This window comes from Bombina bombina, chromosome 3, assembly GCF_027579735.1.
Source record: "Bombina bombina isolate aBomBom1 chromosome 3, aBomBom1.pri, whole genome shotgun sequence".
Taxonomy (NCBI): domain Eukaryota; kingdom Metazoa; phylum Chordata; class Amphibia; order Anura; family Bombinatoridae; genus Bombina; species Bombina bombina.
Genome location: NC_069501.1, coordinates 220,840,898 through 220,865,132, shown reverse-complemented (window position 1 = coordinate 220,865,132; position 24,235 = coordinate 220,840,898). Strand labels below are relative to the sequence as shown.

The following is a 24,235-nucleotide window of genomic DNA, read 5'->3' as shown; positions in this document are numbered from 1 at the left end:
TAGTAATTGGAATGACGTTGTGGACTCTCCATGTCCGGAAATAAATAAATTTATCAGGTAAGCATAAATTTAAAAAATTCAATTCCAATTTACTTCTATTACCAAGTTTTTGGCTGGAGGTGAGTTCCACTGCTGTCACCGGCTCTACCACCTTTTTTGAAGGCTGCTAAAGTTTTTCAGAGAGTGCAGGGGCTGTGCGGTGAGAGAGTTCAGCCAGATGCTTCCAGTTGTTCTGGAGAACATGCACTCTCTACTTCAGGGGAGTTCCCTCCCATTCTAGCAATTATGCCACCACGTACGGCCCCTATAATGAAGCCCAAGCAAGGATGCAAAAAAATAAAATTTTTATTGTGTATCTGTCATACACCATATTGTGTCTATTGTAGCACTAGCACGGCACTGGAGTGAGATCAATTGGAGGACTATCAAAAAAATATTTTTTTTTCCAAAAAATGATTTCATTTTCTTACACTGATCTGTCTTAGGCTAATACAGTAAATAATAATATCCACAGGTTATTAAATGTTTCCTCTATGTAACAGGCTCATGGTTCTTCTCTTGTCTCTAGGTGCCACATTACATTACGTATCTTATTAATTAAGTCTGCTTAGCCCCTCACTGCTGTGTGTGTGTTGGGTTTATTTGTGCTTTGTGTGACTAAATGAACATGGCCGTAGCATTTGAAATGCATAGTAGTGCATTGCAGTTTTGAATAAAATGTTTGTAATATATAAATATGTTAAAAATGTCTGTTGTAAAAGTAAAAGGGACACAAAGCATTTCAGATAGAGCATGCATTTTTTTTTTTTTAAACTACGCAGTTTGCTTGTTCTTCAATAAAGGATACAGAAAAAATGAATCAAAATTGGATGAGTAGAAATGCACTACTGGGATTTAGCAGAGTACAGTGAGTGAGCCAATGACAAGATGCATATCTGTGCAGCCACAAATCAGTAGCTAGCTCCCAGTAGTGCATTTCTGCTCCTGAGCCTACCTAGATATGCTTTTCAACAAATGATTCCAAGAGAACAAAGAACATTAGCTAACAAAAGTAAATTAGAGAGTAGTATAAAATTGCACCTGAATCATGAAAAATAATTTTGACTTCACTGCCCCTTTAACACTGGTCTCAAGATAAACTTTTACTGTGCATGTGACCTGCCAAGCTTGCAGAAGAAAGTCATGTGCATACTTATTCCCCTCTTACACATAACACCAGTGCGCATGCATCAAGGCACCATATACTTCACAGCTTGTGTGCACAGCAAAAGGCAAATTAAAGTAACCTTTACAATGATCGTTTTAGCCAAAAAGATATGTAATGCAAAAATCCTGCTCAAAATTAGAAAGAACTGTTGTACATTTCTTTCAAGAGACTTTAATAAATCTTCTGTTTTCAACAGAGCAAAATAATTTATTCCCCGCTACAAACTTTTTGATCTCTTGTCATTTAGCTGTAAATATCAAGAAAAGAGTAAATATGGTGTTTTTGTTATGCCATTAATCCTGTATATTATCAATTTAATTTTTTTGTGTAACGAATAATAAGAAGCTATTATGTTATGTTGACTTTTTTTAATCTTATATGTTTGTTTGTTTTGTTTTTTTAACACCATCAGACAATTACTGATCTCCTTAAAGACTATAGAAAACCGCTTGCAAAGAGAAACATGAGGAGGAGGAGTTTGATTCTCTTACCTGTATCTGACCATGAATCGTCAGTCAGCCAGTTGTATAATGCATCAGACCGTACTGGCTCAAATAAACAATCCACAGTAAATCTAAGCATAACTAATCCAGAACTCCATCATACTGCACCAAACACTGTCATCACTGTTTCTTCTTCACCAGCATCTGTTATTATCAATGCAACTTCAGTTCCTTCACAAAGGACTCCAGATATTGCTCTAGTAGCTTCAGATGACAAAAGGGAATTAGAAACCCATACAGAGAGTAATTTATCTGACCAGAAAATATCATCTTTGGAAAATATCATACACAAGCCAGCTGAAAATACAGTTGGGTCCCCTTCTTTGAAAAATGGTGTTGGCCCAGAGGAAAACTACACTATGAACCAATCAGGAACCAATAATTCAGACCTATTCACATTCCGACAATATGAAAGGACTTCTAACAACTCTTTCACAGCCAGTGACCAAAGAGAAAAGGTGACTAAACTGGTTCAGAAACCTACACTAGCTGTTTCTCCAAAACCCTCTGATCTTAAAGGTAAATCAGAGTGCAGCTGTGCACATGAGACAACACACAACCCTGTGGCACAAGCTCAGAAAGCTTCTAGTCATGGGAAGCACAAGTCTCCTGACATGTTCATTGCTACCCCTCGTACTGAAGAGGCAACTTGGGCAGTTGCATCACTGACGTTCCTTTTTGTGTTGCTGACCTTGTCCGTCCTGTATACACAAATTTATAAGAAGTTCCGCAAGAGCCGCAGCCTGTACTGGAGCACAAGTACTTTTGAACAGATGGACACTGTGGCCTGTGAGTATCTCCAAATAAAGGGACAAAATTCCAAATCAAAAAGTCCATGCAGCAACATAAATTTCCTCTTTTGTAGTATTTGTACTTTATAAAGCATGACACAGAGATTTCTTATGTTAAATTCACTAATTTTAATTGCTTTTTTTTATGCACAATAGATATGTAAAGTTAAAGGGACCTGAAACCCACATTTCTCTTGTTAAGTGTATCCAGTCCACGGATCATCCATTACTTATGGGATATATTCTCCTTCCCAACAGGAAGTTGCAAGAGTCCACCCACAGCAAAGCTGCTATATAGCTCCTCCCCTAACTGCCATTACCAGTCATTCTCTTGCAAGTCTCAACATAGATAGGTCGTGAGAGTCTGTGGTTTTTTATACTTAGTTTATTTCTTCAATCAAAAGTTTGTTATTTTTAAATGGCACCGGAGTGTGCTGTTTATCTCAGGCAGTATTTGGAAGAAGAATCTGCCTGCGTTTTTTTCTATGATCTTAGCAGACGTAACTAAGATCCAGTTGCTGTTCTCACACATTCTGAGGAGTAAGGTACTTCAGAGGGGGAATGGCGTGCAGGTTTTCCTGCAAATAAGGTATGTGCAGTAAAATATTTTTCTATGGAATTGACTAAGAAAATACTGCTGATACAGAAGTAATGTAAGTACAGCCTTTAAATGCAGTGAAAGCGACTGGTACCAGGCTGATTGATAGAGATATATGCTAAGGTATGTGCAGTAATATATTTTTCTAAGGAATGGAATTGACTAAGAAAATACTGCTGATACAGAAGTAATGTAAGTACAGCCTTTAAATGCAGTGAAAGCGACTGGTACCAGGCTGATTGATAGAGATATATGCTAAGGTATGTGCAGTAATATATTTTTCTAAGGAATGGAATTGACTAAGAAAATACTGCTGATACAGAAGTAATGTAAGTACAGCCTTTAAATGCAGTGAAAGCGACTGGTACCAGGCTGATTGATAGAGATATATGCTAAGGTATGTGCAGTAATATATTTTTCTAAGGAATGGAATTGACTAAGAAAATACTGCTGATACCGAAGTAATGTAAGTAAAGCCTTAAATGCAGTGATAGCGACTGGATCAGGCTTATTAATAGACATACATACTCTTATAAGAATGTGTTTTAAAACGTTTGCTGGCATGTTTAATCGTTTTTTAACATATGTTTGGTGATAAAACTTATTGGGGCCTAATTTTTCCACATGGCTGGCTTAAATTTTGCATAGAAACAGTTATAGGGAAGGTAATCCACAGCTCAGCTGTGGCAGTTTTGTTGTGTCTGTTTAAAAAAATGTCGTTTTTTTTTTTTTATCTGTTTTTTGCATTAAGGGGTTAATCATCCATTTGCAAGTGGGTGCAATGCTCTGTTAACTTATTACATGTACTGTAAAAATTTCGTTTGATTTACTGCCTTTTTTCACTGTTTTTCAAATTTTGACAAAATTTGTTTCTCTTAAAGGCACAGTAACGTTTGTTATATTTGCTTGATAACTTGATTTAAAGTGTTTTCCAAGCTTACTAGTCTCTTTATTAGTTCTAACATGTCTAACATAGAGGAGGCTCTGTGTTTATTATGTTTAAAGCCATGGTGGAACCCCATTTTAGAATGTGTACCAGATGTACTGATTTCATGTTAAACAATAAAGATCATTTTTTGTATTTAAAAACATTATCACCAGAGGATTCTGTCGAGGGGGAAGTTATGCCGACTAACTCTCCCCACGTGTCAGACCCTTTGACTCCCGCTTTAGGGACTCACGCTCAAATGGCGCCAAGTACATCAAGGGCACCCATAGCGTTTATTTTACCAGAGGATTCTGTCGAGGGGGAAGTTATGCCGACTAACTCTCCCCACGTGTCAGACCCTTTGACTCCCGCTCCAGGGACTCACGCTCAAATGGCGCCAAGTATATCAATGGCGCCCATAGCGTTTATTTTACAAGACATGGCAAAGGTTGTGTATAATACACTGGCAGCAGTATTAGTCAGACTACCTGAAATTAAAGGAAAGCAAAACAGCTCTGGGGGTAGATACAGAGCATACAGACGCTTTAAGAACCATGTCTGATACTACCTCACAATATGCTTAGTCTGTGGGTGATATTTGTGACTCAGGGAAGATGATTTAACCTGATTCTGATATTTCTACATTTAAAATTTATGCTTGAGAACCTCCACTTGTTGCTCAGGGAGGCTTTAGCTGCTCTGAATGAATGTGTACAATCGCAGTGCCAGAGAAATTGTGTAGACTGGATAAATAATATGCAGTGCCGGTGTGTACTTATGTTTTTCCAATACCTAAAGAGGTTTACTAAAATTTTTCATAAGGAATGGGATAGACCAGGTGTGCCGTTCTCTTCCCCTCCTATTTTTTAGAAGAATGTTTTCTAATAGTTGCCACCACACGGGACTTATGGCAGACAGTTCCTAAGGTGGAGAGAAGAGTTTCTACTCTAGCTAAGCGTACCACTACCTCTGGCGAGGACTGTTGTGCTTTTTTAGATCCAATGGATAAAAAATGTTTATTCAACAAGGTTTTATCCTGCAGCCCCTTGCACGCATTGCTCCTGTCACTGCTGCTGCGGCGTTTTGGTTTGAGTCTCTTGATGAGGCTTTACAGGCTCTATTGGATGAATATATTTGACAAGCTTAGAGCACTTAAGCTAGCCAATTCCTTTGTTTTCTGATGCCTTTGTTCCTTTGACTAGACTAACGGCTAAGAATTCTGTTTTTTACTATACTGGCGCGCAGAGCGCTATGGCTTATATCATGGTCAGCTGTCGTGACTTTAATAAATAAGCTACTTAACTTCCCTTCAAGGGGCAGACCCTATTCAGGCCTAGTTTGAAGGAGATTATTACTTATATCACTGGAGGAAAAGATCATGCCCTTCCTCAGGACAGGTCCAAATCAAGGGACAAAAAAGGCCTAATTTTCGTGCCTTTCGAAAATTCAAGGCAGGTGTGGCATCAACTTCCTCTAAGGCAAAATAAGAGGGAACTTTTGCTCAGTCCAAGGCGGTCTGGAGACAACCGGACCTGGAACAAAGATAAGCAGGTCAAGGAGCCTGCTGCTGCCTCTAAAACAGCATGAGGAACGGACCCCTATCTGGTAACGGATCCTATAGGGGGCAGACTTCATTCTTCGCCCAGGCGTGGGCAAGAGATGCCCAGGATCCCTGGGCATTGGAAATTATACCCCAGAGATATCTTCTGGATTTCAAAGCTTTCCCCCCCAAAAAAGGGGAGTTTTTGCCTTTCACATTTATCTGCAAACCAGATAAAGAAAGAGACATTCTTGCATTGTGTACGTGACCCATTCAGTTCCAATAGAGGAACAGGGACACAGTTTTCCTCAAATCGGTTTGTGGTTCCCAAGGAAAGGAAACCTTCAGACCTATTTTGGATCTAAAAGATCTTAAACAAATTCTTTAGAATTCTATCATTTAAGATGGAAACTATTCGTACCATCTTAACTATGATCCAGGAGAGTCAATAGAGGACTACAATGGATTTGAAGGATGCTTATCCTCACATTACGATGCATAAAGATCACCATCGGTTTTTCAGGTTTGCCTTTCTAGACAGGCATTACCAGTTTGTAGCTCTTTCCTTTGGGTTAACTACAGCCCCTAGAATCTTTATGGAGGTTCTGGGGTCACTTTGGCGGTCCTTAGGCCGCGGGGCATAGAAGTGGCCCCTTATTTAGACGACATCCTGATACAGGCGTCAAACATCCAAGTTGCCAAGTCTCATACGGACGTAGTACTGGCATTTCTGAGATCGCATGGGTGGAAAGTGAACAAGGAAAGAGTTCTCTATCCCCAATATCAAGGGTTTCCCTCCTAGGGATTCTGATAGATTTTGTAGAAATTAAAATTTACCTGACGGAGTCCAGGTTGTCAAAGTTTCTAAATTTCTGCTGTGTTCTTCATACCATCCGCGCCCTTTGGTGGCTCAGTACATGAATGTAATCGGCTTAATGGTAGCGGCAAGGGACATAGTACCGTTTGCACGCCTACATTTCAGACCACTGCAACTATGCATGCTCAGCCAGAGGAACGGGGATTACACAGATTTGTTCTCCTGTTAAATCCGGACCAAGAAACCAGAGATTCTCTTCTCTGGTGACTATCTCGGGTCCATCTGTCCAAGGGTATGACCTTCCGCAGGTCAGATGGGACAATTGTTACAACAGATGCCAGCCTTTTAGGTTGGGATACAGTCTGGAACTCCCTGAAGGCTCAGGGATAGTGGACTCAGGAGGAGACCCTCCTTCTAATGAATATTCTGGAACTGGGAGCGATATTCCATGCTCTTCAGACTTGGCCTCAGTTAGCAACTCTGAGGTACATCATATTTCAGTCGGACAATATCACGACTGTGGCTTACATCAACCATCAAGGGGGAACAGAAGTTCCCTAGCAATGTTAGAAGTCTTAAAATAATTCACTGGACAGAGACTCACTCTTGTCTAAAAGCTATCCCTATCCCAGGTGTTGAGAACTGGGAGGCAGATTTTCTAAGTCGTCAGACTTTTCATCCGGGGGAGTGGGAATTCCCTCCGGAGGGGTTTGCACAAGATCAAGCAGGAGAGTGCTTTGGTGCTTTTGACAGCGCCTGCGTGGCCACGCAGGACCTGGTATGCAGATCTGGTGGACATGTCATCCTTTCCACCACGGTCTCTGCTTCTGAGACAGGACCCTCTACCTCAGGGTCTTTTCAACCATCTAAATATAACTAATCTGAGATGGACTGCCTGGAGACAGAACGCTTGATGTTATCAAAGCATGGCTTCTCCGAGTCAGTAATTGATACCTTAATACAGGCATAAAAGCCTGTCTCTAGGAAAATTTAACATAAGATATGGTGTAAATATCTTATTGTTATGAATCCAAGGGTTACTCATGGAGTAAAGTCTGGATTCCCAGGATATTATCTTTTCTCCAAGATGATTTTGAGAAAAGGGTTGTCAGCTAGTTCTTTAAAAGGACAGATTTCTACTCTGTCTATTCTTTTGCACAAGCGTCTGGCAGGTATTCTAGACGTTCAGGCATTTGGTCAGGCTTTGGTTAGAACCAAGCCTGTGGTTAAAAATGTTGCTCCGCCATGGAGCTTAAAGCTGGTTCTTAAGGTTCTTCAAGGAGTTCCATTTGAACCTTTTCATTCCATAGATATCAAACTTCTATCTTGGAAAGTTCCTTTTTGGTAGCTATTTCCTCGGCTCATAGAGTCTCCGAGTTATCTGCGTTGCAATGTGATTCTCCTTATCTGGTTCTCCGTACGGATAAGGTAGTCCTGTGTACCAACCTGGGTTTTTACCTAAGGTGGTATCTAACAAGAATATCACTCAAGAGATTGTTGTTCCATTCTTGTATCCTAATCCTTCTTCAAAGAAGGAACGTCTATTACACAATTTGGACGTGGTTCGTGTTTTAAAGTTTTACTTACAAGCTACTACAGATTTTCATCAAACATTCACCTTGTTTGTTGTCTATTCTGGACAGAGGAGAGGTCAAAGGACTTCAGCAACCTCTGTCTTTTTGGTTAAAAAGCATAATTCATTTAGCTTATGAGACTGCTGGACAGCAGCCTCCTGAAGGGATTACAGCTCATTCTACTAGAGCTGTGGTTTTCACTTGGGCCTTTTTTAAATGTGGCTTCTGTTGAACAGATTACAAGACGGAGTCTTGGTCTGCGTTTCATACTTTTTCAAATTTAACAAATTTGATACCTTGCTTCTTCGGAGGCTATTTTTGGGAGAAAGGGTTTTTTACAGGCAGTGGTAACTTCCGTTTAAGTACCTGCCTTGTCCCTCCCATCATCCGTGTACTTTAGCTTTGGTATTGGTATCCCATAAGTAATGGATGATCCGTGGACTGGATACACTTAACAAGAGAAAACATAATTTATGCTTACCTGATAAATTTATTTCTCTTGTAGTGTATCCAGTCCACGGCCCGCCCTGTCACTTTAAGGCAGGTAATTTTTCCATGAAACTACAGTCACCACTGCACCCTATGGTTTTCCTTTCTCTGCATGTTTTCGGTCGAATGACTGGTAATGGCAGTTAGGGGAGGAGCTATATAGCAGCTTTGCTGTGGGTGGACTCTTGCAACTTCCTGTTGGGAAGGAGAATATATCCCATAAGTAATGGATGATCCGTGGACTGGATACACTACAAGAGAATTAAATTTATCAGGTAAGCATAAATTATGTTTTTTTCTTTCACGATTCAGATAGAGAATACAATTTTAAACAACTTTCTAATTGACTTCCATTATCTAATTTTGTTTCGTTATCTTGGTATCATTTGTTGAAGTAGCAGCAATGCACTAATGGTTTCTAACTGAACTCATGGGTGAGCCAATCACAATCGATATATATGTGCAGCCACCAATCAACAGCTAGAACCTAGATTCTCTGCTGCTCCTGAGCTTTCCTTGTTAAAGCTTTCAGCAAAGGATAACAAGAGAAGGAAGCAAATTAAATAATAGAAGTAAATTGGAAAGTTGTTTAAAATTGTATTCTCTATCTGAATCATGCAAGAAAATTTTTGGGTTTCATGTCCCTTTAAAGAATGACACAGAAATCCAAGGCAAAAAATGGGGGTAGAAACATTTGGACTCCATTTACCAAGCAGAGATTGCTACTTTGGAGGCCCATGGTTCAGGCTCGCGGTCTTAAGACTGCTGCTCCTTAACCTCTCCACCACCTAAAAGGTAACGGATGGAAGGCAACCCGGTCCGATACGATTGGGATGATTGACAGCCCCTGCTAGCGGCAGATTGGCAGCCAGCGAGCAAGGGTTGGCATTACACAAGCATTACTTGTGAAATGCTTGTGCAATGTTTAATGTGGACAGCATATGCTGTCCGCTCGCAGCGATGCCCGGCAGTAGAGAATCATGCCTGCCTGAGGTTTCTGAAAAAAAAATGACCTGAGAGCCACTATCTTTAAAAAGTTTCAGGAGGTAAAGGGCAGTGTTGGCAAGAGACCAGTAAATACCTGAAGAAACACTGCTTAGGAAAAATGAGAAGATTCAGATGAGAAAGGGTCTCTGGCCTATAGTGAATGTACATTAAACATTATGTGAACCTTAAGATCTTAATAAATTATAAAAGGAATGAGCTTAATCTCACTTTAGTGTGTTATTCCAGGTAATTAGGAAATAAGAGATACATTAGATTTTCCAGTTACACAACTTAAATGAACATAATTGTGCAAAACAAAAATGCTCTAACATGTAAGAACACTTTATTATTAACTATGGGTTTAATTTTTAATAAAGGCTACCAAGAGAACAAAGTAGGCGATAATAGAAGTTGGAAAGTTGTTTAAAGGGACAGTCAACACCAGAATTTTTGTTCTTTAAAAAGAAAGATAATCCCTTAATTACCCATTCCCCAGTTTTGCATAACCAACGCTGTTATAATACACGTTTTACCTCTGTAATTACCTTGTATCTAAGCCTCTGCGGACTGCCCCCTTATTTCAGTTCTTTTGACAGACTTGCATTTTAGCCAATCAGTGCTCACTCCTAGGTCACTTCACGTGCATGAGCTCAATGTTATCTATTTGAAACGCATGAAATAACGCACTCTGGTGGTCAAAATGCATTCAGATTAGAGGCAGTCTTCAAGGTCTAAGAAATTAGCATATGAACCTCCTAAGTTTAGCTTTCAACCAAGAATACCAAAGGAACAAAGCAAAATTGGTGATAAAAGTAAATTGGGTAGTTGTTTAAAATTTGCATTCCCTATTATTTAAATCATGAAAGTTTTTTTTTTGGGACTTGACTGTCCCTTTAAAATAGCATGCTGTGTGTGAGAACTTAAATTTTCATGTTCACATCCTTTAATAGTGCCCATATTGCCATTCTATGCTTGTAATGTTCCTTTGCACAAATTCTTTTTATATAACATCTGGAAAATGAGTATTTGTTACAGCACTCTGCGTTGCCAGAGACATCCTTGTATGTTAATTTTATAGTTCTTTTTTTTTTTTTTTTTTTTTTTTTTAAACAATCTAGGAGTTGATCAATTGATCACAATCCTTTAGAAAAACTTATCAAATCTACATCTTATACATCTACAATAACCCCCATAGACTTATGAATGTTCTCTGTAGCAAACTATTAAATGTTTTTTCTAAAGAATTGTGATCAGCCCCATAGTGTTTATCAGAATAAACGGACAGAAGGAATATATTCAGCTAATTTTTTTTTTATTTTTTTTTAAAAACAAATAAATAGAGACGACCCCCCCCCCCCCAGCCACATTTGTTCCAGTGAGCTTCTGAGTGTTGCTGGAGGAAATGTGCAAATGCTGGTTCTCCAGGTTTTTTTTTTTTTTGTTTTTTTTTTTTTTGTTTTTTTTTTATATATCAATATACCACACAAGTAAATTCAAGGTTTGTAGCCATTGCTAATCACTAACCGGTAGACTCTTTGCTAACTCCATGTACCATTCATTTAGGCTTTCCCCCTTGAGTGTTGGTGATGAGTAGTGCCCTTGCACTGTGTGCACACACACTCACTCATACGCATGCATGCATACACACTCATACACATGCATACGCACACTCACTGATACCCATACATGCACTCACTTATACACATGCATACACATACGCTCACTCATACGCATACATACACTCACAGGCATGCATGCCCATGCACACACTCACAGGCATGCATGCCCACGCACTCACTCACAGGCATGCATGCCCACACACTCACTCACAGGCATGCATGCCCACGCACACACTCACAGGCATGCATGCCCACGCACACACTCACAGGCATGCATGCCCACGCACACACTCACAGGCATGCATGCCCACGCACACACTCACAGGCATGCATGCCCACGCACTCACTCACAGGCATGCATGCCCACGCACTCACTCACAGGCATGCATGCCCACGCACTCACTCACAGGCATGCATGCCCACGCACTCACTCATAGGCATGCATGCCCACGCACTCACTCATAGGCATGCATGCCCACGCACTCACTCATAGGCATGCATGCCCACGCACTCACTCATAGGCATGCATGCCCACGCACTCACTCATAGGCATGCATGCCCACGCACTCACTCATAGGCATGCATGCCCACGCACTCACTCATAGGCATGCATGCCCACGCACTCACTCATAGGCATGCATGCCCACGCACTCACTCATAGGCATGCATGCCCACGCACTCACTCATAGGCATGCATGCCCACGCACTCACTCATAGGCATGCATGCCCACGCACTCACTCATAGGCATGCATGCCCACGCACTCACTCATAGGCATGCATGCCCACGCACTCACTCATAGGCATGCATGCCCACGCACTCACTCATAGGCATGCATGCCCACGCACTCACTCACAGGCATGCATGCCCACGCACTCACTCACAGGCATGCATGCCCACGCACTCACTCACAGGCATGCATGCCCACGCACTCACTCACAGGCATGCATGCCCACGCACTCACTCACAGGCATGCATGCCCACGCACTCACTCATAGGCATGCATGCCCACGCACTCACTCATAGGCATGCATGCCCACGCACTCACTCATAGGCATGCATGCCCACGCACTCACTCATAGGCATGCATGCCCACGCACTCACTCATAGGCATGCACACACACACACACACACACTCATTTATAGGCATGCATTCACACACACTCATTTATAGGCATGCATACACACACACTCATTTATAGGCATGCATACACACACACTCATTTATAGGCATGCATACACACACACTCATTTATAGGCATGCATACACACACACTCATTTATAGGCATGCATACACACACACTCATTTATAGGCATGCATACACACACACTCATTTATAGGCATGCATACACACACACTCATTTATAGGCATGCATACACACACACACACACTCGCTCTCACTCATAGGCATGCATACACCCACTCATTCACAAATAGGCATGCACACTCACTCAAAGGCATGCACACACACTCATAGGCATGCACACACACTCCCTCATAGGTATGCATACACTCACTCATAGGCATACATACACACACACACAGTTATAGGAATGCATATATGCACACTCTCACTCATACGAATGCATGCATACACACTCATACGCATGCATACGTACACACTCTCACTCATAGGAATGCATACGTACACACTCACTCATACACATACATACTCATACGCATGCATACACACTTACTCATATGCATGCATACACACTTACTCATATGCATGCATACACACTTACTCATATGCATGCATACGCTCACTCATAGGCATACATAAACACACACACTCACTTATAGGCATGCATAGATTCTCTCTCATAGGCATGCATACATGCACACTCCTTCATATGCATGCAGACGTACACACTCTTACTCATACTCATGCATACTCTCACTCATACTCATGCATACTCTCACTCATACGCATGCATACTCTCACTCATACGCATGCATACATGCGCGCACACACACACTCTTACTTATAGGCACGCACATACTCTCATTTATAGGCACACGCACACACTCTTACTCATAGGCATGCACACACACACTCACTCATAGGCATGCATAGATTCTCTCTCATAGGCATGCATACATGCACACTCCTTCATATGCATGCAGACGTACACACTCTTACTCATACTTATGCATACTCTCACTCATACTCATGCATACTCTCACTCATACGCATGCATACTCTCACTCATACGCATGCATACATGCGCGCACACACACTCTCACTTATAGGCACGCACATACTCTCATTTATAGGCACACGCACACACTCTTACTCATAGGCATGCACACGCACACACTCTTACTCATAGGCATGCATACGCACTCACTCATAGGCATGCACACACTCACTCATAGGCATGCATACACACACTCTCTCTCTCACTCATAGGCATGCACACACACACTTACTCATAGGCATGCATACACACTCATAGGCATGCATACACACACTCTTACTCATAGGCATGCACACACACTCTTACTCATAGGCATGCATACACACACACTCATTTATAGGCATGCATTCACACACACTCGCTCTCACTCATAGGCATGCATACACACACACACACACTCGCTCTCACTCATAGGCATGCATACACACACACACACACTCGCTCTCACTCATAGGCATGCATACACACACACACACACACTCTCGCTCTCACTCATAGGCATGCATACACACACGCACTCATAGGCATGCACACACACACTCATAGGCATGCACACACACACTCATAGGTATGAATAGACACACTTATAGGCACACACACTCATAGGCATGCATACACACACACACTCTCATTCATAGGCATACACACACTCATAGGCATGCATACACCCACTCACTCACAAATAGGCATGCGCACACACATTCATTCATAGGCATGCGCACACACATTCATTCATAGGCATGCGCACACACACTCATTCATAGGCATGCGCACACACACACACTCATTCATAGGCATGCGCACACCCACACTCATTCATAGGCATGCGCACACCCACACTCATTCATAGGCATGCGCACACCCACACTCATTCATAGGCATGCGCACACCCACACTCATTCACAGGCATGCGCAAACCCACACTCATTCACAGGCATGCGCACACCCACACTCATTCACAGGCATGCGCACACCCACACTCACTCACAGGCATGCGCACACCCACACTCACTCACAGGCATGCGCACACCCACACTCACTCACAGGCATGCGCACACCCACACTCACTCACAGGCATGCGCACACCCACACTCACAGGCATGCGCACACCCACACTCACAGGCATGCGCACACCCACACTCACTCACAGGCATGCGCACACACTCACAGGCATGCGCCCACACTCACTCACAGGCATGCGCACACACTCACTCACAAATAGGCATGCGCACACACATTCATTCATAGGCATGCGCACACACACTCATTCATAGGCATGCGCACACACACTCATTCACAGGCATGCGCACACCCACACTCATTCACAGGCATGCGCACACCCACACTCATTCACAGGCATGCGCACACCCACACTCATTCACAGGCATGCGCACACCCACACTCATTCACAGGCATGCGCACACCCACACTCATTCACAGGCATGCGCACACCCACACTCATTCACAGGCATGCGCACACCCACACTCATTCACAGGCATGCGCACACCCACACTCATTCACAGGCATGCGCACACCCACACTCACTCACAGGCATGCGCACACCCACACTCACTCACAGGCATGCGCACACCCACACTCACTCACAGGCATGCGCACACCCACACTCACTCACAGGCATGCGCACACCCACACTCACTCACAGGCATGCGCACACCCACACTCACTCACAGGCATGCGCACACCCACACTCACTCACAGGCATGCGCACACCCACACTCACTCACAGGCATGCATATATGCACACACACTTTCACTTATAGGCACGCGCACACACTCTTGCTCATTGGCGCGCACACACTCTTGCTCATTGGCGCGCACACACTCTTGCTCATTGGCACGCACACGCTCACACACACATGCATACATACGCCATCACTCATAGGCATGCACACACAATCTCACTTTAGTATATTGTGATACCTTTTTTAATGGACCAATAAAATCAATTTTTTGTGTGTTTATTCCATAAGCTTTTAGCAGACCGTTTTATCTACATCTGAAGAAGAGACCTGTGAGGTCTTGAAAGATACACCATTTGCATAAACCGTTTATTCATAAGAAATCACTATTTTACAAACGTTTTAAGTCATTTCTACATATTGTGCATTTGAAGCTAATGCATTTTATGCAATTGTTTTCTTTTATTGGAAATGCACCTAGGGTGAGATTACATATACGGCGCAAACTTCAGCACAACTGCTGAAACCTGCGCCGCCCGTAATTTTACCTTGCACATCGGGTTATCACATAGACCCCGCCGGCAGTTCATAAAGTGCCGTAAGTCGGCTAATCTAGCGATGTCTAGAAATGACTTACGGCACTCTAGAAACTGCCAGCGCCTAAGAAAGAAAGAAAAAAAAAGTCCTGTCTCCCGTAAAAGTCTGACCCGCCTCCCAAAAATAAACCCAATATGTAAAACCACTATATCCGCCATCAAACCCCCATTGGAACTAATAATAAAAGTATTAACCCCTAAACCAACAACCCCCACAACGCAATATGCCTAAACTATTAACTCCTAATCCGCCATTCACACACATCGCGATCTACCTAATAAAAGTGTTAACCCCTAAATCTGCCAACCCCAACAATGCAAACTACCTTATAAATGTATTAACCCCTAATCTGCCATTAACCCACATCTCAAAATACCTATTAAAGCTATTAACCCCTAATCCACCATAAACCCACATCTCGACAAACATTCTAAAACTATTAATCTGCAAAACCCCCACAACACAAGTACCCTAAATAACCTATTAACCCCTAATCCGCAAAAACCCCACAACGCAAATAACTAAATTACTAAACCCCCTAGCCTAACACCCCCTAAATTAACTCAAATTACCTAAATTAAAAAATACTAAGTTACAATTAAAATAAAAAAGCTAACATTCCTTAAAGGGACACGGAACCCAAATTTTTTCTTTTGTGATTCATATAGAGCATGCAATTTTAAGCAACTTTCTAATTGACTTCTATTATCAAATTATATTCATTCTCTTGGTATCTTTATTTGAAATGCAAGAATGTAAGTTTAGATGCCGGCCCATTTTTGGTGAACAAACTGGGTTGTTCTTGCTGATTGGTGGATAAATTCACCCACCAATAAAAAAGTGCTTTCCATGGTTCTAAACCAAAAAATAGCTTAGATGCCCTTCTTTTTTAAATAAAGAAAGCAAGAGAACGAAGAAAAATTGATAATAGGTGTAAATTAGAAAGTTGCTTAAAATTGCATGCTCTATCTGAATCCCGAAATAAAAAAATTGGGTTCAGTGTCCCTTTAAATTAAAAAAATAATAAATGAGATTAAACTAATCTAAGATTACAAAAAATAAATCTAACATTACATAAAATAAACCAAATTATCAAAAATTAAACCTAATCCCTATGAAAATAAAAAATCCCCCCCCCCAAAAAAATAAAAACACCCCCTAATTCTAATGCTAAACTACCAATAGCCCTTAAAAGGGCTTTTTGTGGGGCATTTCCCTAAGATCAACAGCTCTTTTACCTTAAAAAAAATACTACCTCTAACAGTAAAACCCCCCACCCATCAAACCCCCCAAAATAAATATACCTAACACTAAAAAAAACTAAACTACCCATTGCCCCTAAAGGGGAATTTGTATGGGCGTTTTATAGATGATATTTTGTATTGCTTTGTACATACGTTTTATGTTCAATAACTGTTACTGATCTCCTGAAGTTATCTTAGCCTTGAATGGTTTTATAGAAAATTGAGGCAAGAGTTCATGGGATTTCACTGGAATTTAGCAATGAATATGAATTTCAGAATATTGGGAGTGGTATACTACTTAATAGTTAACGCGTAAATTGTCAGTCCCTTTTTTTTTTGCGTAACCAACACTGCTACATCAATATACTTTTTTTGCAGAGCTTTGATATTGCAATGCAATTTCACTTTTAATGGGTTTTTTTATTGAGGTTGTGCGAAATGAACAACATACTTTGAATGCAGTATGACAAAAAATTCCAAGTTTAACAATAATTATTGATATAAGAATAAAAAAGACTGCAGAGAGTAAAAACAATATGGCTTCTCAAACCTCTATTTTACATTATTTTCTGTGTTTGATTCCTCCTAAGACACAGAAGGCCACTCTTGGACCTAACCAACCTTATAAAACAGAAAAGAGGAGGATTAGCTTTTGGAGTGGTCACTTTTGGACCTAGAAAAGATTGCTGGGAGATTAGCTACTGATTAGACTAATTAAAACCTATTAGTAGGTGGCATACAGTGCCAGTGTATAGTAATAAACAATCAATAAAAGTAAAAAGTATTGATGTTGTACCCCCCTGACATATCTTGACTTGATATAAGGAAAAATAAAATAGGAGCTAGTTATCAACCTCCTAGGGGACTGTGTAGTATGGATGCTATATCAGAGTGAAGCTGTTCTTTGCCTAATGGGAGTTGGAACTGGCATTGTCTGAGTATTCTTTGAGAAACCTCCTATTATACCTTCATAATGTGTTCTTGGCAAACTTTTTGGGATCTGAGTGTAGAAACCATTTTGAAATGTTAAATATAATAATTAAGATGACGACATATTTTGAGTATTTGAACACAGGTGTATTCTCATATCTGCTAAAGCTACAGTATATCCAGCCCTAGCCCCAAGAGTCTTGCACATATATGTGTATGGGTGTCTGAATATCATGGTCTCAGGATGTAAGAGGAGAATGTAGGAAACATCAGCATGCATGGTAGATTAAAAATATCTGGTATTAAAGGCAGGCTGGTTTGTGTTATTGCATGACAGGGGGTTTAGTACCTACTAATAACAGTCTGCAGACCCCTAATAGCTACAGCATTGTTAAAGGTATATCAAGAACTTCTGACTCATATTAATCATAAAGAGTAAGGGGTAGCGAGTGATATCTGACCTACACCATTGTTTATTATGTGAGGTATATAATGAGCTAACTGCAGTTGTTTTAGCTAAAGTAAATATTATTGCGTTGGTGAAAACTTCAAATCAGTTAACATTAAATAAAGTTATCTTATGTGTGAATATCTGTATACCATGTACAATTAGGCAATAATCAATTAACCGTGACTAACTAGAAGAGCATATAGAGCTATCTTGCGTCTAATCAAGGAGACCTGCGTACCACAACTCAAGTTACAGCCCTTATCCGACCACAGTTCTGATAACAAATGCTGACCATTCCTCGATGGAATTGAGTTGGAGCTCAGACTGGGGTCAGAGAGCAGATCTGTAGGCGTTAAGTTCCACTACTGTAGAAAAGGAAGCAGCGATGGCGGTCTCACATCTAGCATCTTTTGAAAGTCCAATTAAACTTAGAGTCCGGTAAGTGGACCAATAAACTCTTGATTTCAATCCGTGGGATCTCTATTCTCTGGTCTCTCCTCAGGCGATCAACCACATCGTATCTGGGAACGACCATAGGCTCTGATCTCTTGGTCTCGTGTTTCATGGTCTATAGTGATCTCCTGTGGTTTACCGTAAGCTGCTGGTAGTGGAATTGTAGGGAACTTACTGCTAGCTTCCATTCTTGGCTCTGATTGGCTGGAGGTTGTTTCTTGCTTTCCCAGTGAGTCTGGTATTACCTCCATGCTTGTTGTGGCTGCAATCTTGCCATGTGATACAAAGTGATTGCTGCCTATATTACAGTAAAGTGCAGTGAGGTCAGCAAAACCGCTGTTCATCTTAGCTCCTAAGTTCTCGATGAGGGTCTGCAGCATTGTGGATATCTCCATGTCAAGTTAATAAGTATAGAAATCTCAATCTAAAATTGACTGTTAACTCCAAAGTACCTGGGGGGGTTGCCAAGGTTCTTATAACAGGCCACCGCAGCTCGGTCTGGAGTCCTAAGATCATACATACAGCAGGGAGAGTGTTAAGTTTTAGTCTTCTGGGAACGAAACACCTGTTCCCATTAGTTTAAGCGCTGAGTCGCTGTCAGGGATCTGTTAAAATCAGTGGGTTTGTCCAGATTCACCGGGAGATTCAGAATGTGCGAATTTACGCCCCCATTGCCCAGACACGCCACCCCACCCTGCAGAGCAAACTACATGAATATACTTTTTACCTCTGTGATTGCCTTGTATCTAAGCCTCTGCAGACTGCCTCCTTATTTCAGTTCTTTTGACAGATTTGCATTTTAGCCAATCAGTGCTGACTCATGAATAACTCCACACGAGTGAGCACAATATTATCTATATGGCACATACGAACTTGCACTTTCTAGCTGTGAAAAACTGTCAAAATGCACTGAAATAAGAGGCGGCCTTCAGATTTGAGGTAAAGCTGAACACGGCAAAATACAGAGATATCATTAAAATTACACAACTGTTTCAGTTAATGGGGTTTTAGCCTACATATTACATCTAACATATCACTAACATTTTAGATCTGATTTTGAAAAGGGGAGAGTTTACAATCACTTTAACATTTCTATTTTTGAAAAAATTCTTACTTTTAAATCATCTTATTTTCACACCTGCCTAAAACTTAAATAGTACTGTATATATCTATAAGCTCCAAACAGGAGTCAGTTTATTTCTAGATTTAAGCTTTCTCATCTCTTTTGAATATACAAGAGTTTAAGTATTTAGGAAAAATCTGATTTAAGTCCGTTTGTGTGTGTGTACATCATTGTTTCACAGGCACAGATGTTGCAGTTTTATAAGTAGACAAATATCCATGAAGACATACTAGCTTTATTACAAAAAAACTTTTTTTTTTTATATACACATGTTTTTTTATAGCAAAACTAAGGAAGGCATACACATTTACTTTACATAAAATGTTTGGACACAACTTAATCATTGGGATATTGGTTGTCAGTAGACCTAGCGCAAATATATGCACCTAATACTCCCTTCAGTAGGTCTCCTAGAAAAACCTTAAAGGATTACTTTCTGTTATAATTTTTAAGCTAAACAACTAACATATTAAAGTTAATAAACATTAATTAAAACCTACTGACCTATATTTACTCCAAAACGAAGTTTCATAACGTTCTAAAAGTTATATCTTTTATTCGCCGATGATGTCACGTTATCCTGCCCACTATTTTCAGCACTGCATGTTCAGAATACTTAAACCAATAACTTTGTGTTTAAAGCACCATTTTGAAACCTAGGTATTGTAAACGGATTGGTACAGAGCAAAGGATACCCACGGAGTGGGTTTGGAAAACAATTAAATTTGCAGACAAGATTTCTGATACACGGTAGAGATATGTTAATGAAATGCTATTGATAAAAAGCGTATTTGGGGTAGTTAGTTAGTAACAGGCATAGAAAATATTTACTTACAGTGGCCCTTTAAGAAAGTCAATTGTATAAGTGGATGAAGTGAGCGCCAAAATAGGCTGAGGTGAATATATATGTATAAAATGTCACAATTGTATTAGATACAGTATTACTATAAAACATCAATATAGCTTTATACCATGGATCCATGATTGACATAATGGGCTACATAAGCTTAAAATAGACCATATGTATAAAAACAGTTAATAAAACCAGTAATTATAAAAACAATAAAGACAACAGCCTTCACATAGAAATAGATGTGAAAGTATAGTTGAAAAAAGTCCCAATTAAGGTGTTTCAAATAAGTTGCAATAGAATTGTCCCAACTGGAGTAAGATCAAAATTTGTGTCCAATGAAATAGTACATAGTGATGTGAAACAATGAAATGCCAAAATACTCCAATATATAATGGAGAGAAAATGGATTGGAAAAGTGTAAAAATGAAAAATATAAAAAAATATAGGAATTAAAAATATAAAAATTGTGAAAAAATAAAAATATGATAAAAGTGAATATGAAAAATTACGAAAAATATATAAAAGATTAGAAAATGGTGTGTCAAAAAGTTCCCAAAAATATTAAGATTGTAAAAATACAGTGGAAGTGGTGAACTTCTTATGTGTTCTATAAGTGATATCCCATCAGTAATGAATGTCTCCTAAATAATCCTGTGAAATAAAGAGACACACAATACTGCAGAAAGTATAAAACACCTTGTTAGGGTATGCAAAATTTGCTTACCAGTTAAATGTTGACGCGTTTCGGCCTGATAACAGGCCTTTTTCAAGACTATGATAGATGTTGAAAATGTAGATGTTAATGACCCTGGAATGTAGAGTTTCCCAGCCATAACGGATTTTGGCCAGAAAATGACAACTATAATGTTTGAATGAAAACCTGAACTATTGTAACATTTGTTCTCCTTGTCTTCTGCAGCTGTTATCAAGAGAAGACTGCAAGGACAGAGCAAAAGAAAGAAGAGAATTGGACACAGGAAAGCACCCGTTGTGGTATACGAGAGCTTAAGTGAAAGCTCTGATTAAAATGAAGAAAAGAATGAAGTCTAAGTAAATAGCTACCTGTCCTCAAAATATATCACTACTTGGTTGCCTACCTTGTACTAGAACACTTTGGCCCACTTTTACTAAATTATAGCAAGTGATGCAAGCTTTGTTGGAGCTTGTGCATTCATCCAAACATCTTAAAAAAAATTGTGTAATTTTTAAATGATGTGCCTTTAAGAAGTCAGAGCATGTATCTAAATCTGTACATTAACTAGTCATTTTATTTTGACATATGTAAAACATGATGCATAAGAAAGTAGTCACTATATCTCTGGTTAAAATGGTGAGTTTTGCATCACTTGTAGATCTCAAATCAGCAATTCTCTTATCACATCTTATACTTTTGGGATAAGTAAAACTGAGCCATGGTGTATTTGAGGTTAGGGAAGGCTTATTCACGTGGGAAATAAATATAATCCTGTTCCTTTCTAAAAACTCTACACCGTCAAGTGAAAAGTGTATCTGACGGACTTTGTGGTGCTTTGCCTGCTTTCATATGGGGACATGTTGATAGGTGTTCATTTTCCTTTAAGGAACTTTTAAGTAAGTTTCTTGGTGGCATATTTGGGAGTCTTTTAGTCCTCATGCTGACACAGCCAGTGTTTCTTCAAAGTTGTGCACTGGTTCCCGAAATAAATATGAGCTAAATTTTCATAATTCCACACCCAAATCTGTTTTTACATACACATCTTGTAATGAACATTGCCATTCTGTTGTACATACATTGGATTAAGCTTGTTTTCTAATAAGGTAGAAAAGGCACCAGTGAAACAAAATACATACTCACTTTGTTGCGGGATCCATCTTATTCATTTTGGGGTTGTTTTGCTGCTCACTATTACGGTACATATGTTCTTTAGCAACAGATGGGTAGTGATATATATTTCTAAAGATATTTATTTTTGTAAAGTGTGTAAAGATACTATATATTTTTGTGTAAATACGTACACCTTTTATACATAAGCTATGTGAAATCTATTAATAAAGTTGACTTTTGTTACTAAATCATGTCATTGTTTGGTAAATAAATGGAGTAATAGTAAGACTGATGCAGTTTACTTAACCTAGATGGCTATTCATGCATACAACTTATGTGCTTCATCCCCCTCCCCCACATTTTCATATAGTAACAATCACCAACTTGATGTGTCCTCTTTAAAAGGAATGGACAGAAACCGAAAACCAAAGCACTACCATGAAGTGTCTACATTCCACATATTTCAAGGTTAATTCAACAATAGAAATCTAAGGGGTCAAATAATTTATCTTAAAAAATAACCATATACTTTAAATGGTGAATTCCTGATGAAAATAATTTGATACATTTTTCTAAAGGGTTGTGGTCGACCCCATTGTCAGATAAGTAGTTGTTATTATCATGTATTTGTAGAGCGCCAACAGATTATGCAGCGCTATAAACGGATGCGGTATACAAGATAACATTTATAGGGATCAAATGGGTAGAGGGCTCTGCCGAGAGTTGCACTGTTGTAGTGGGCACTTATGAAGGTTACCTACAAACAGCTGGGCTCATAGGCTTACATGCTAGGGGGTTTAAGAGGATAGAAATAGTGTTAGCAAAGGTTAGTGTAGGTTGTATGCATCCCTGAATAGTAGAGTCTTTAGGGAATGCTTGTAGTGTTCAAAATTAGGTGAGAGTCTTGTGGAGTGGGGCAGAGAGTTCCACAAGATGGGAGCCAGTCTGGAGAAGTCCTGTAAACTGGAATGTGAGGAGGTAACAAGAATGGAGGATAGTTGGAGATTGTGAGCAGAGCGAAGGGGACGGGAGGGAGAGTATCTGGAGACACAGTCTGAGATGTGGGGGGGAGCAGTGCAGTTGAGGGCTTTTTATGTCAGTGAGAATTTTGTGTTTAATCCTGGAGGAAGCCAGTGAAGGGATTAGCAAAGAGGTACAACAGATGAAGAGTGACGTGTAAGGAAGATGAGCTAGGTGGCAGTTAGGGAGACAAGATAGGATGGAGTTGCAGTAGTCGAGGCGGGAAAAGATGAGAGCGTAAATTAAAATCTTATTTGTGTAAGGAAATGTCTAATTTTAGAGATGTTTTTAAGGTGGAAGCGGCATGCTTTAGCCAAGGAGTGAAAGAAAGATCTGAGTCAAGTGTGACCCCAACACATTGGGCATGTGGGGTAGGGGTAACGATGGAGTTATCAACAGTTATAGAGAAATGGGGGTGGAGATTTTTGAAGAAGGGGGAAATAAGGAGCTCAGTTTTGGAGAGATTTAGCTTAAGGTAGCGAGAGGACATCCAAGATGAGATATGAGAGACTGTTTGTGACACGGGTTAGCAAGGAAGGAGATAGATCTGGTGCAGAGAGGTAGATTTGGGTGTCATCGGAATACAAATGATATTGAAACCCGTGGGACTTTATTAAGGAACCTAATGATGATGTGTAGATTGAGAAGAGAAGGGGACCGAGGACAGAGCCTTGCGGTACACCAACAGAAAGTGGTAACGGGGCAGAGGATGCCCCAGAAAAGGCTACACTAAAGTTACGGTTAGACGGATAAGAAGAGAACCACAAGAGAGTTGTGTCGCAAATGACGAATGATTGGAGATT

The 24,235-nt window shown here is 40.3% G+C and overlaps 1 protein-coding gene across 2 annotated transcripts in view; it reads left to right on the top strand.

The window, feature by feature from the left end:
- Positions 1 to 22,660, top strand: part of TP53I13 (tumor protein p53 inducible protein 13) — a 133,966-nt gene extending 111,306 nt beyond the window's left edge. For both annotated transcript variants that reach the window (XM_053706159.1, XM_053706158.1), the window contains exons 8-9: positions 1,620 to 2,499; positions 21,528 to 22,660. In XM_053706159.1, coding sequence (XP_053562134.1) covers positions 1,620 to 2,499; positions 21,528 to 21,634 — 987 coding nt within the window. In that variant the 3' untranslated portion in view covers positions 21,635 to 22,660. The remainder of the gene's footprint in view (positions 1 to 1,619; positions 2,500 to 21,527) is intronic.
- The last annotated feature ends 1,575 nt before the right edge of the window (positions 22,661 to 24,235 follow it).